This window comes from Hemibagrus wyckioides, linkage group LG22, assembly GCF_019097595.1.
Source record: "Hemibagrus wyckioides isolate EC202008001 linkage group LG22, SWU_Hwy_1.0, whole genome shotgun sequence".
Classification (NCBI taxonomy): domain Eukaryota; kingdom Metazoa; phylum Chordata; class Actinopteri; order Siluriformes; family Bagridae; genus Hemibagrus; species Hemibagrus wyckioides.
The window spans coordinates 18,314,330-18,328,850 of record NC_080731.1 but is presented as its reverse complement, the minus strand read 5'-3'; the positions used below and the strand labels follow the sequence as shown (position 1 = coordinate 18,328,850).

Genomic DNA, 14,521 nt, shown 5'->3' with positions numbered 1-14,521 from the left:
TTCTCAGCCGTAAATAAAAAACATCGAGATCCATTTCTGTGATGTGTGGCTGTCAATCAAGCACTGTGGGCGGGGCTTAGCGTTCCACTCCCTCAGCAGCAACATGGATACGAATTTTCTTTTTCCCTTAACAGATTGTTGAGTAATAAATTGATTATTTGAAACTAACTGACATGATTATGCTGAAAGAGACAGGAAGGTGTGAAACGTGATGTTTGTAGCTGTGAGCTTATTAGATCGATGACATCATCACAGACGCAGACGGAGTCAGTTTTAAAAGGAGACTTTTATTTTAAAATTTATATCTAATCCATTAAAACTCGACACACACACAAAAAAAATACAATGTGAAATATAAACCAGTAGAACAGCAGAATGTCAAAAAATAAAAAATAAAAGTTAGGTCTCAAATTTAAATATCACAAAAGTGCCTTAAAAAAGTATGACATCCATTTGGTGCGCTGGAAAAGACTCTTATTTTGTATTTATGCTAACGAAGTTGGTTTCTCTGTGAGCATGAGGATAGTCTGCACTTTCACATATTCAGAAACAATTGATAAAATGAATGAATTTTATTGCCTTGTGTAATAATAATTCTTATAATTACACAGAAGCTAATGTAATTTGTATTCGGTTTCTAAAGACCAGGACGGGAATAAGAGCTGCGACAAAATAAGGGCCAAATAATGATGATAAATAAACTCTAAAAAAAAACAGCAACACCAAATATTTATGAATTAAAAACGTTTTAAGTAAACCTTCTAAGAACCTTCCAAGATTCCACAGTTTACTTCACAGTGTGCATCCTGTAAATTCTCTCTAACACACACACACACACACACACACACACGTCTCAGTATTTTCTTCACTGTAAAGCTGTCATCAGGTGGACGATAAGGTGCTGGCTGTTTTTGCCTCGTCACAGGTCAGTATGCAAGTCGTAGTGCTTCTGCGATTCCGGATGGTTCTTATCCAGCCAGGCCTGCAGCAGTGGCAGGTTCTTGTCCATCCAGCGGATGTTCTCCTCCACATTTTCCAGCGCCTGCTGGATGCACCTCAGCTCAGAGCCCGTCTCAGCACTCAGGGAACCAAAGAAGCTGCGAATCTAACAGAGTAGAGAGACCTGAGATGAGCTCACGTAGCTCCTTACACATGAGCAGAAGCGAGATACACGAGATACTCATACATACCTCCTCCAGCTTCTCTCTGGTGGAGTACTGGCTGGTCACGCCTGTCACCATGTGCGCTATGGAGTGGGAACCGAGGTCGAACCTGGAAAGCGGAAGTCAGAGGTCATGCTGGAGAGACAGTGTTTCAAATAAACTGTTAGAAACACTAGAGTTTGTTTCCTGCAGGAATTTCACACATTTATTAATGTGGGATGTATTTTTTTTTTTATAATTATGTATTTTTAAGATCTTCAGCTGTATTCAGACAGGTTAGGTGTTACATGTGCAGGTGGTTATCATTATTATGACTGTTTTACCTTCTACATAATTAGCACTAGAAATATCTACACTCACTGTCAAATTTAATAGGAACACGTACATCTGCTCATTCTTGCATTTAATCCTAGCAGCAGCAAGATACACTATATTGCCAAAGGTTTTGGGACACCTCTCCAAATCATTGAATTCAGGTGCTGTTTTTCAGGGGTTGGGCTTTGGGATGAATTAGAGCGGAGACTGTGAGCCAGGTCAAAACTGGGACGTCTGCCTTTACATGAACATGAATGTAATATGGAGTTGTCCCACCCTTTAACTCTTCTGGGAAGACTTTCCACAAGGTTTAGGAGTGTGTTTATCGGAATCTTTGACCGTTCCTCTAGAAGCGCATTTGTGTGGTCAGGCACTGATGTTGGATGAGAAGGTCTGGCTCACAGTCTCCACTCTAATTCATCCCAAAGGTGTTCTATGTGCGGGACAGTCAAGTTCCTCCACACCAAACTCACTCATCCATGGCTTTATGAACTCTGTGCAGGACAGTCAAGTTCCTCCACACCAAACTCACTCATCCATGGCTTTATGAACTCTGTGCAGGACAGTCAAGTTCCTCCACACCAAACTCACTCATCCATGGCTTTATGAACCTTGCTTTATGCACTGGTGTGCAGTCATGTTGGAACAGGAAGGGGTCATCCCCAAACTGTTCCCACAAAGCATGAAATTGTCCAAAATGTCTTGGTATGAAGCTGAAGCATTAAGAGTTCCTTTCACTGGAACTAAGGGGCCGAGTCCAACCCCTGAAAAACAACACCTGAATTCAATGATTTGGAGGGGTGTCCCAAAACTTTTGGCAAAATAGTGTATATAAAATCGCTGACATACGGCTTCGGTTATTGTTCACACCCACATCAGAATTGCAGATTTTTTTTTAATTAACTGATGTTTTGTGGGTGTTATTTTCAGTGCATTATGAACATTAAAGGAACAGACTGTTCTCTGTGATTTCGAAACACAATAAAATAGTTTAGCCATAAACTATAAACAACTCTCAGTCGTAATATAATTTTAGATACGGAAAAAAAGTCTGTTGTCTTCATGAATATTGGAGTACAATGTCCAAGGATCGCAGAACACAAGGTAAGTGCATTTCTGCAGCTTTGTTAATTGTTTCTGGTTAAAATGAATCACATGAATGAAAAATAAATAAACTTATCGATATGTCTTTAAAAAGATTCAGACGTTATTCTTACGCTATTCTTGGTGTCAAACATACAGACACAATAAAGATTCTCCCCAGAAGGATTAAAATGTTATTGTTGGATGTATTGTTATTGTAAAGCTGGAGGCAAAATAGAGCCATAAACCCAGAGCCATAAACCGAGCTACAACAATGTAATTCTTCATGAGCAAGATAAGAATCTGATGCTGTAATCAAAAGATATCTAGTCCCACACCAGAGCCTCTTGTGCTACACCGCTATAGGACACGTGGTGCTGTTGGTTATTGGTCCTAATAAACTGCACACAGAGAGTCAGTGAAATATTTAGGGGATAAGGAGCTGGTAGAGGTTCAGCACTCATCACCATTTGATACCAACAACCATGACTTAAAGTCACTAGGATGCCATGTTTGCTTCATTCTGATGTTTTGTGTGAACAGTACCTGAAGCTCTTGACCTGTAGCTACCAGAGGTGGACAGTAAAGAAGTACATTTACTTGAGTACTGTACTTAAGTACACGTTTTGAGTATCTGTACTTTACTTGAGTATTATTTTTTCTGGATACTTGTTACTTTAACTTCAATACATTTGAAAGACAAATACTCTACTTTTTACTCCATTACATTTCTGTCAAGGTCATTGAGTAGAAATTATTTACATTAATCATAGGATGATTTTTTTCACTCTTGTAGCATCACGTGTTGTAAAGTTCAGTGGTTTTCCATAATTTTTTTAACTCAATTGCTCAACTGATCAATTTCTGACAAAATGGACAAAGATATGCTTTGTATATTATACACCACCAACACATTGGTAATGATGTTAGTTAACACACAAAAACGTATGCTGTGTCCAAATTCTCATACGATGTGTCCTAAATAGTATTCAAAAATAGAATTAGTATGCCCCAAATCGTAGTATACTGAAAAGAGTATTCCAAAAATTCCTGGATGGTCTACTACTTCCGGTAGAAATTCAAAGTGCAGAACAATGCACACTCTAATGGGTAATATTGCCCACAATGCATTGCACACAGGAGGGAGGAGCCTGAACAATGGTGTAAATGCATATGAAAACGGTGTAAATGAATTGTGGAAATATATATAACTCTTCGTTAAAGCAGTGTTGCTGTTGGGTGGTTGTACAGCTACAGTTGTGTAGCTGGGTTTTAAAGCAGGTTAGATTTTTTTTCTGACCAGTCTTCATTTACAGACCATTTGATTGAAATGTGCATGAGTGGATACACATAGATGTGTACAGGTACATCTCAAAATTTAGAATATAATGAAAAAGGTCAATATTTTTTGTCACTCAGATGAGAAAGTGAACCCATATATTATATAGATTCATTACACATAGAGTGAAATATTTCAAGCCTTTATTTCTTGAAATTGTGATGATTATGGCGTACAGATAAGGAAAAAGCAAAATTCTGTGTCTCAGAGAATTAGAATATTGTGAAAAAGTTCAATATTGGAAAGTCATGGTGTTGCACCCTAAATAGGCTAATTACCTCAAAACAACCTCAAGACTTGACAGTTGTCCAGAAGACAGTCATTGACACCCTCCACAAGGAGGGTAAGCCACAAAAGGTCATTGCTAAAGAAGCTGGTTGTTCACAGAGTGCTGTATCCAAGCATATTCATAGAAAGTTGAGTGGAAGGAAAAAGTGTGGTAGGAGAAGGTGCACCAGCAAAAGGGATAACCGCAGCCTTGAGAGGATTGTCAGGCAAAATCCATTCAAGAATCTGGGGGAGCTTCAGACGAATCCTAGACATGGCCTACAAATGTTGCATCCCTCGTGTCAAGCCACTCCTGAACCAGAGACAATGTCAGAAGTATCTTACCTGGGCTGTGGAGAAAAAGAACTGGACTGTTGCTCAGTGGTCCAAAGTCCTCTTTTCAGATGAAAGTAAGTTTTGCATTTCATTTGGAAATCAAGGTCCCAGAGTCTGGAGGAAGAGTGGAGAGGCACAGAATCCATGTTGCTTGAAGTCCAGTGTGAAGTTTCCACAGTCAGTGATGATTTGGGCTGCCATGTCATCTGCTGGTGTTGGTCCACTGTGTTTTCTGAAGTCCACAGTCAACGCAGCCATCTACCAGGAAATCTTAGAGCACTTCATGCTTCCTTCTGTTGACAAGCTTTATGGAGATGCTGATTTCATTTTCCAGCAGCACTTGGCACCTGCCCACACTGCTAAAGGTACCATAAGCTGGTTCAATGACCATGGTGTTACTGTGCTTGATTGGCCAGCAAACTCTCCTGACCTGAACCCCATAGAGAATCTATGGGGTATTGTCAAGAGGAAGATGAGAGACACCAGACCCAACAATGCAGATGACCTGAAGGCCGCCATCAAAGCAACCTGGGCTTCCATTACACCTGAGCAGTGCCACAGGCTGATTGTCTCCATGCCACGCTGCACTGATGCAAAAGGAGGCCCAACCACGTATTGAGTGCATAGAAACGAACATACTTTTCAGAAGCCTGACATTTCTCTTTGAAATATCCTTTTTTTATTGATCTTATGTAATATTCTAATTTTCTGAGACACAGAATTTTGGGTTTTCCTTATCTGTAAGCCATAATCATCACAATTTCAAGAAATAAGGTTGCTAGTAAGTATTGCGTACAACAATGCAACAATAATAAAACAATGCATTGACATTTACTTTTGATACTTAAGTACTTTTAAAAACAAGTACTTCTGTACTTTTACTTAAGTAAAAATCTGTCTTTACAACTTTTACTTGTAATGGAGTAATGTTTGACCAGTAGTATTTGTACTTTCACTCAAGTAAGGAAGTTGTGTACTTCGTCCACCTCTGGTAGCTACACGATATTTTGCATGGTGCTGCTGCACACAATTGGCTGAATGGATACCTGTGCAGTTGTACAGGTGTTTCTAATAAAGTGAAAGATGGTGCACATGCAGTGGATGAGAGATGAACCTCAACTAGCTCCTCTTCTCAGAAACACTTTCAAGCTCTTTATTAGGACAAAAGTCGAGTCTCTGTGTCTAAGTTTCAGCTGTATCTGTGAGGTAAGTCCAGCGGCCAGAGAAACACCCCCACCCTGCTGTATGAGCTGCAGAGACTGGTGTATAAGGTCCCTGGTTCAAGGCTGTCTTTCACTCTTTTTTTTTTAAACACTACATCTATTGGGCACCTACATTCACCCTGCCCTGCTGCGGTGTTGTGGTCAGAGACACAGGTTAGTCTCTCTCTTCATTTAGTGCTAGGGCAGGCTTACATCAATGAGCACAACCTGTGGTTAAGGTTTTAGGCTCTAATTCATGAGGTCCCAGGCTTGATCCTGTGCCTTGTTTTCCTTTTAGACCTAGGGCAAATTACCTGCTGAAATAGTGTAGTGGTTAGCGCTGCAGACCCTGATGCTTGAGGTCCTTGGCTTGAAGCTACACCTTTACTTTGTTTTTGGGAGGTGGGCAGGGCTTTTTAAGACAATTGGGCACAACCTTCACCCCCCCAGCAGTGGCATGTTGGTTAGAGCTGCAGGCCCTGATGTAGTCAGTCCCTGGCTTGAGATGGCACCCCTCTCTTTGTTTAGCACATGGGCAAGGATTACTAAAACAAAGGTCCAATGACCTACCATCTTACCCACCCTGCTGTGGTGTAGTGTTTAATGTCAGAGTCTCTGGTATAGATGGATACTGGTTTAAGTCTGTCTGTTTTTGCTTTAACTTTTAATTTGGCAAAGGTGAAGAAGTGTATAAAACACACTCAGGGACCAACTCCAGCTGTCCAGACACCACACCTTCTACTCCACCATCACCACCTCAGTGCAGAACCCCCTCCAGCAGCTCTGCATGTCACTCATCCAGAACCATCCACTTTAATTCAGAACACAGATTCTTTAGGTGAAGAATCTGGTCAATGTAGAGTGACGTTAGCTCTACAGCTCTGCTATCTCAGATAACGCACAGGAAATCAATTCTTAATTAGGTATCACCTCTTGCTTCCCAGAGGGTAAGATAGCATTATGGTAAACTGTTAATGTAAATGTGTTCAGCTGGTGTATCTACATAACAAATACACTCTCTCAGATGTTTAAAGAGCTGCAAAACCTTCTACTCACTTCTTCACCAGCGAGTGCCAGTTTGCCCTCAGGAAGTCCCAGGACTGTTTATAACCTTTAGGGTTCCTACTGATGGACACCACGACATGGGGCAGGTCCTGTGTCTTCATCACCGAACCCTCCAAACTCTGCTCCATCATCCTAAAGAGATTATTATTGAAGACGATCTGCAAGTCTGAAGATTAGTCAAACTGTCATACTTTCAAAATCCTCACCATTTCAGTTTGTGAGCCAGAGGAGTGATGGACAGTGCCGACTTGATCCGGATCTTCAGAGAAGTGTAGAGTGTTTCACGATACTTCTCAAACAGGAAGTTCCATCCTTCCTCAGTGCGAGCCCCGACAGCAAACACTGCCAGACTCACGTCATTGGCAAGACTGCACCAAGAGAAAAAAGTAATACTGGTGTCAGATACATCGAGGTACACTCCGTTTGATATCCTAAAGCACTCTTGAATTCGTCATTCTAGGGGAAATGCTTCTGTAAAAAGCACCCCGTCTGTCTATATAGATAAGCTAAGATTTCTATGACAGAGAGACCACAAGCATTTGCGTCCATCTACCTCTATATCTAGATAACCTCTGACCTCATTTTGCCATCAGACTCCTTCCACTTGTTGAAGAGCTCGCTGGCAGTGGCGATGCAGGGTGGGTGACCCCTCACACACGCGAACAGGAGCAGATAACTGCGCAGCATCCTCTGAGAAACTGATCCATCATCACTCCATACCTGCTGATCAATCAGCTTGTGGAACAGGTGCACGATGTAGCTCTGGGTGACACATACATGGTACATTTGAAAAATCTCCAAGCTAATCATGTACAAATGAGACGTGTAAAATTCTGAAGGCATCACGTTTAAAACTTCTGTATGATGCAAGACTGACCTTCATCTGGTTCTCCAGTGCCTCCAGTGTATCTCTCCTCTCCATCAGCTTGTAAAGTGGCACGAGCTCGCTGAAGCCCTGCAACACGGGCATGATCTCGGTCTCCTGGCTCAGATACAGTGACAGGTCCAGAGCTTTGTCTAGTGGCAGCTTCCCTACGCTGTCCAACAAAGTGAAGGGTTACTTGAAAATGGCCTTATAAAATAGTTCAATAATAAGAAATTTTACCAGATGAATCTAGATTTAAGAGCAGGCAGCTAACCTGACCAACTGGAAGGCGTTGTTGATGAGACTGGCCCGGTCTTTGCTGCTCAGAGCCGTGTGGTTGTGTTTGAGCAGAGAGATGAGGTCACCCCAGCCCTCGTAATGGACGATGTAATATCCGCTCATGTCCACGTTAAACTTGATCCAGTCCACTTCCTCAGGCAGGTACAGCACATCTGATATCAGGATATAAGAGATGTGTTATTAGTCGAATAAGCTGACCAAAATTGATCTCTCCACTCTTTCACCCCAAATGTTTGGTGTGTGAAGCTTTGCTTTTGCACTGGACCTATAAGATGTAATGTCATACCTGCCAAGTAAGGCCATCAGTTTAGCTCTGTGTGTGTGTGTGTGTGTGTGTGTGTGTACACACCTGTCTTGGTCTTCAGCAGGAAGCGATGCACTGTCTTTGAGCTGCTGGTGATGTATGTCAGAGGAACGTGCCACAGGAATCTGTTTCCAAAACAGAAACACTCAGTAAACATGAACACAGAAAAACCACAAGCCTGAAACTGTCCTCAGTCACACACATGTGCTTTCCCTTAAAGTTTCCCCATCACAGAAGCTCTAGAAAAACTCCATAACTATCCAAAAAACCATTGAGGAGCTTGTATAAGGTGGAGAGTTCTTAATTTTACAAATGAAACAGACTTAGATTACAAATCAAATAGACATTATACATTATTTTACATCTCATGATACATTAGATAAAACTATGACTACAGCTACAGTGAGGGGTTTGTTTTTTAGTGTGAGGGTGCCAATATTTCTGCAAGACACTGTAAACTCTTAGCTGGTGAAGAGAATTATGGGATTTTGTTTGCTACGAGACACTTTTTACATGGCTACAGCCTTGTGCATCAAGAATTATACAACCAGTAGTGTTCCTAATAATATGATTAATCAATCAGGTTTAGAGGACTGTGTGATCTCAGTGCTGTATTCACCCAGAGGTTTGGGACGAGTCCCCGCCCTTCAGGAAGCGCTCCTGACTCAGGCGCACTTCACGACCTCTGACCTCCACCTTGATGAGCGGGAAGCCTTCCTGCAGGGTCCACGTGTCCATCATCGCCCTGACGTCCACCTCGTCTTCAGAGTGCTGCTTCTGTGAAAATCAAGCACACAGTTTTGTTTACTACCTGAATGAATGAAACAGTCACCTGTTTACCTTCCTCAGCTTCATCATCATTTGATGTTATTTGTTTCATTGGTTATTGATCCACTGCCTAAGCCCCGTCTCCAAAGATTTGATTCTTTAAGCTCTTACATTTCCACCAGTGTGTATGCTACTCACAGCGGTCAGACTCTCCCACAGATGTGTGTTCACGGTGTTCTGGTAGCTGTAGCGTTTCAGGTAGGCGACAATCCCCAACTTAAAGTCTTCAGGGCTCAGGAACTCCCTCAACATGTGAAGGATACATGCACCCTGACCACACACACACACGTACTTTATTAAAAAGCTTTCTAACTCCAGCACTAAAAACACAACACTGCAATATCGCTTAATATTAATAACACTGTACAGTGCTGCTATCGAACCTTATCATAAGACACGTCATCGAACATCTCCTGGATCTGAGCAGGGTTCTCCACAGGGGTGGACACGGGGTGGGAGGAGCTTAAACAGTCCACCTCCATCGCCTCGAAACACTTGTCAAGGAAATAATCCTCCTGTAGAAGACAGCATGATCTGTCACATCTACACATACGACTGAAGGAATAGCAGTTTTGTTATTTTTTTGTTACACTTAACACTAACAGGAAGCCATTATATAAATAGATTATAGTCTTTATTATGGATATTGTATGATAAAATGTAAACACACACAGACAGGGAATCACTAAAGCATGAAGAATTACAATATTGTAATGTCGTTATTTCAGGAGATCAGGGTTTTTTATATAGTTTTTATATATAAAGTTTTTATATATTTTTGTTGCTATATATTTTTAAGTTACTTAATAAAATGTGCATTTTCTCATTAACTAAAATGCCACAGACTAATCTGTGAAATGAATAAATTACTTTAGCATTTTTATTCACTTTAGTTTGGTTTACAGCCAGGTTTCTTCTTTGCAATAAACAATAAACAACACCACGCAGGTCTTTTGTAGGTGTTGATTCCTTGCACCCTCTAATGGACAGTTGATCTAAAAACATAATTCGTATCTCGTATTTTCCCTGTGGAAACTTCTGCATTTCTGAAATGTTCTTTCTACCCCAACAAGTCCACTTTTACCCCACGGTACTGAGAAAATAAAGTCAGGGAAGAAATTGTATTGATCTTTCAGTCAATCCTCACACGAGTGCCTTAAATGTGTTAAGTTCAGAGAATGCAGGAGTCTTAAACTGATCGTCAAACATTTTACTCAGCTCGACTTGTTACTTGCCTAGTTTTGATTAAATTCTATCTTCTTTTCTCCATTTTGAGCATCATTCCTCTGTGTGGTTCAGAATTAATCAAATAATGAATTATTTTGAATTAAAAAAACCCAACTTTTATTGTATTGAAGGATTTTTTATGGATGAATCAACTCAGTTGACTGAATCAATTGAATTGATTCCTGATTCAAAGGAATCGGTTTGAATGAATCTTTCTCATTTATGAACCAATTATTCCCCGTGTTAAGCCTGTGATGATCTTTCTGTAAACACTTTGTGTTAGATGTTCATTTTATGGTAAAAAGCGAAAGACTCACCACTTGCAGCTCGGGGTTGGTGATGTTCACAGACACAAACTCCATGAACTTAGCGAAGCCTTCCTTCAGCCAGAGATCATTCCACCACTCCATCGTCACCAGATTACCGAACCACTGCGGAGGAGAACCAAAGACACAGCTAGAGGATCACTTCTACATATTATACAGCACAGAGCTGCTCACACAAAGCCTTTATTTTAGTATTTTATAATAATAACAACGAAGACACTAGCTGAGCTCCTTGCTGCATCTCCGAAGTTCAACATGAAAGTCTAAAGAGCCTGTATTCTCAAAGGTTACAGCTAGAAGTCTGAGAAACATCTAGAAAATGTGGGACCTGATGAGCGAGCTCGTGTGCGATGATCATGGTGATGCCCAGCTTGTCGGAGGCTGAGGACTTGTGGGGGTCAAACAGCAGAGCTGACTCTCTGTAGGTGGTCAAACCCCAGTTCTCCATCGCGCCTGACTGGAAGTCCGGGATGGCGGCCAGATCTGTGAGGAAAAAACAGAGATCAGAGAAAAAGAGAAAGACTCATTAACAGCGGGCTGGAGGCTGGATGTCGCTGGAGCTGCTTTTTATTTCTATCATAGGGTTCGGTTTGTTATTGAGCTACTGGTCCGAGCCACAATTTTATTTCTACCTGATTTCTCAGATGTGCCTCAGGCTTGCTCATTAGGGATAAAATAGGGATAAAACACTAACTTAACTTTAAACTTTATCATTTTTATCTGTACCTCTATAAAGCTGCTTTGAGACAATGTCCACTGTTAAAAGCACTATACAAATGAACTGAATTGAATTAAGTCATAGCCATGAATTGTACACCTTGAGCCCATGATTTATGAAGTTGTAAGAAACTCATACTTAATACATCGCCTCCAGCTCGTTTTTTGCTTCCAGCAAACCCAGAGTGATGTGTCAGATGTGTGTGAAACAGCTGTACAGATGTTCACCTTGTTTAGGGAGAGGGTAGGGGATGTCGAAATAATCGTCGTAGAAGTCCAGCAGCTTGACTGCAGCGTCCAGGGCAAACTCGGCCTGCTGGATCTTCTCAGGTACGGTGTACACCGAGATCTACACAAACAGCACACTTTATTAACTCTTCTGAAGATCAGAAGCGATTTAAATTATATAGAAATCAGACATTTGACTTCTAGTAGTAAATATATCCAAGAGCTAAGAAATAATTTAAAGTATCAAAACAATTTTTTTTTTGAGGCCTGACAAATCAACATCATCATCATCATCATCAAAACGTCTTTTTATTTCTTGTAAATGAGGCAACAGTGCCGTCAGACACGCTGCTCTGAGAAGCTGATAACAGGAAGTCAAGTTGGAGTCAAATCATTTGACTCGGCTCACCAGAAAGAGTTGACTCTTTTTCACTTTCAGTTCCCATATGACTCCTTGACACGCCGAAAAAACAACCCTCACCAATGACTTTCACTTAAACTGTTAAATAAATTTATACTCTACATTTTGTTAGAATGTATTTGTTATAAGATCTATTTTAATAAAGAAAAAGCATGCATTGCAATGACAAAAACTAAAAATTCCTGCATTGTGATAATAATAATAATAATAAGTAAATAAATAAATATATAAAAATATAAAAATATAAAAATATAAATAAATAAATAAATAAATAAATAAATAAATAAATAAATAAATAAATGAATTATTATTATTATTAATAATAATAATAATAATACTAACCTGGACTCCATGCTGACTGGGTTTGCTGATAGACAGGAAGTCACACACGATGAAGGCCACCAGGTACGTACTCATCTTCACTGTCTCATCAAACTGGTCCTCAAACAGACCTCCTGCGAGAGGCAGCGTCCTCAGCTGAGACACAGACAAGACAGACAAGACAGAAGAGACTCATCATTAAGTGTTCGCCTCTGATCTTGTGAGCCATGAAGATTAGTTTAATGTCTAGTTCCAAAAACAGTGAGGTTTTGATCTGCAGTCTAATCTAATTAAGACGGGTGCTGTGGACTGTCCAGTGTGTGAGGTTACCTTGGGCATGTTGGAGATGGCGATGTGTCTGCTCTCTCGGCGAATCTGAATAGTGAATTTGGCTTTAAATGCAGGTTCATCGAAACAGGGGAAAGCTGCTCGAGCGCTCGTGGGCTCAAACTGAGTGGAGGCCAGAACCCTGTCACACACATAAACATCAGATACGTGTGTAATTAGTGAAATATTATTAATATAGTACTATATATACATACACAGGATCCTCACCGTTCCTCTCCATCCCTGGTGCGGTACGTGCTCTTATAAAACCCATGGTAGCTCTCGGACAGTTTGGCCTCAAACTCCAGCTCGATGACGTACACGCTTCCTTTCCTCAGCACCATGTCTTCACTGACGAGAGCGATCTGCTGGTAGGCAGGATACTCCAGCACCTTCAGTGCCTGGCTCTGACCTTCAGCCAAACCTCTCAGACCAGCCCTGGAGATGTTGAGCTCCTTGCTGTGGAGGACGACGGTGTGAGTGTCCTCTAGGACGTCCACTCGGATCTTCACGCTCCCGCTGAAGTCGAGGCTGCTGAGGTTGGGGTGGATGAGGAGGGTGTAATGGAACGGAGAGACGGTCTGGGGGAGCCTCATCTTGTTCCAGGGGAATGTCTCTCCGCTGGTGGATTTGGGGAAGGAGGACTGGTTTTCTTCTCTGTTTTGTGTCGCCGCAGTCCAGGACGATGACACGGAGAACAAACACAGGAGGAGTACCAGCAGGGACATGTTCTGCAGGAAGTGCCGAGAACCAGGAAGTGGAAATGTGTATCATACAGTAAATCTCAAACTACAACTCTCAGCATGAAACAGCAACAATATTTTTGACATTTATGACATTTACATTTATTCCCCTGATTCCGGAAGGGATTTCTAATTCATTTCTCTTTATATGTTTAATCCAGACTGTACACTGACACAACACTGCAAAATATTCACCATTTAAAAATACATAAATGAAATAAAAATCTATTACTTTGAGGTTTAAGCTTCATGAAATACTATCTCCCGAACCCTCAGTAGTCCTGACCGTGTACTCACGGAACCGGGCCGCGATGACCGCTCACGAGCCAAGAGAATGAAAGTGAAAATAAAAGTGCGCAAATCCAATCCAATGCATCATGGGAAACTCACGCAGCTAAAACACTGAAAGCATTTACATTATTACAATTTAAACAATAAAACTATTTAACTGCAGATTCACCACAAAAACACGACATCAAATATATATATATATATATATATAATATAGTTTTCCGCAATATTAATAAATGATATGCGCATTGGTGGCCATGATGGATTTCAAAATAAAAGTCCTGAACCGGTCAAATTGTGAAGAAAAAGCACGAACAAAACTTTCTTTAGAACAGAGGAAAAAAAGAAAACTTTTTATTTTATTTATTATACTATTATAGATATTATATTATCTTTTTTATTTTACTTTTTATTTTAAAATTTACTTATCGAGCTAGTTACCACTTAAGTACGCTTTTAATTTATTTATATAGTTACTTACACGCTTATTTATTTATTTATTTATTTATTTATTATTTACTAAAATGTCTTACTTGCTCATTTTGTTATATAGCTTTTTTATACCTTTACATATTCAGTTACATATCTATTTATTTTTTTTTCCACTTATTTACTTTTTTTTAATCAAATCATTAAAAGTTAAAAATTTGAGTTACAACAATGAGTTACAAAACAAAGCACATAGAAACAATACAACAAAAAACAAGCAACAATAACAAAAAAATACAGAAGAGACTGTGACTGTGTGAGAGGGCAAGTAAGATTTAGGAAGAGTAAGCAAGCTTAAACAAATGAGACTTGAGTCTAGATTTAAAGATAGACCGAGAGTCAAGGTTACGGATGTCTGGAGGTA

General features: G+C 40.3%; 1 protein-coding gene across 1 annotated transcript; it reads right to left on the bottom strand.

Moving 5' to 3' along the window:
* Positions 1 to 296: 296 nt before the first annotated feature.
* On the bottom strand, positions 297 to 13,769 carry erap1b (endoplasmic reticulum aminopeptidase 1b). Its single transcript, XM_058374836.1, has 18 exons — positions 13,610 to 13,769; positions 12,863 to 13,365; positions 12,638 to 12,776; positions 12,329 to 12,463; positions 11,566 to 11,686; positions 10,949 to 11,103; positions 10,612 to 10,725; positions 9,451 to 9,582; positions 9,206 to 9,337; positions 8,859 to 9,016; positions 8,285 to 8,364; positions 7,910 to 8,087; positions 7,648 to 7,807; positions 7,348 to 7,532; positions 6,977 to 7,138; positions 6,762 to 6,902; positions 1,191 to 1,272; positions 297 to 1,105 (listed from the first exon to the last, which is right to left on the bottom strand). Exons 2-18 carry the CDS (start codon positions 13,360 to 13,362, stop codon positions 920 to 922), a joined length of 2,760 nt encoding a protein of 919 aa, XP_058230819.1. The 5' UTR covers positions 13,363 to 13,365; positions 13,610 to 13,769; the 3' UTR covers positions 297 to 919.
* Positions 13,770 to 14,521: the final 752 nt, after the last annotated feature.

Excerpts from the sequence above, each read along its gene's own strand:
- erap1b (XM_058374836.1), bottom strand. The coding sequence starts at position 13,362 with ATGTCCCTGCTGGTACTCCTCCTGTGTTTGTTCTCCGTGTCATCGTCC. Across the intron at positions 9,338-9,450 it reads ATGACGTGTCTTATGATAAG|GGTGCATGTATCCTTCACAT; the intron begins GTTCGATAGCAG and ends GTGTGTGGTCAG. Across the intron at positions 7,808-7,909 it reads AACGCCTTCCAGTTGGTCAG|CGTAGGGAAGCTGCCACTAG; the intron begins GTTAGCTGCCTG and ends TTTGTTGGACAG.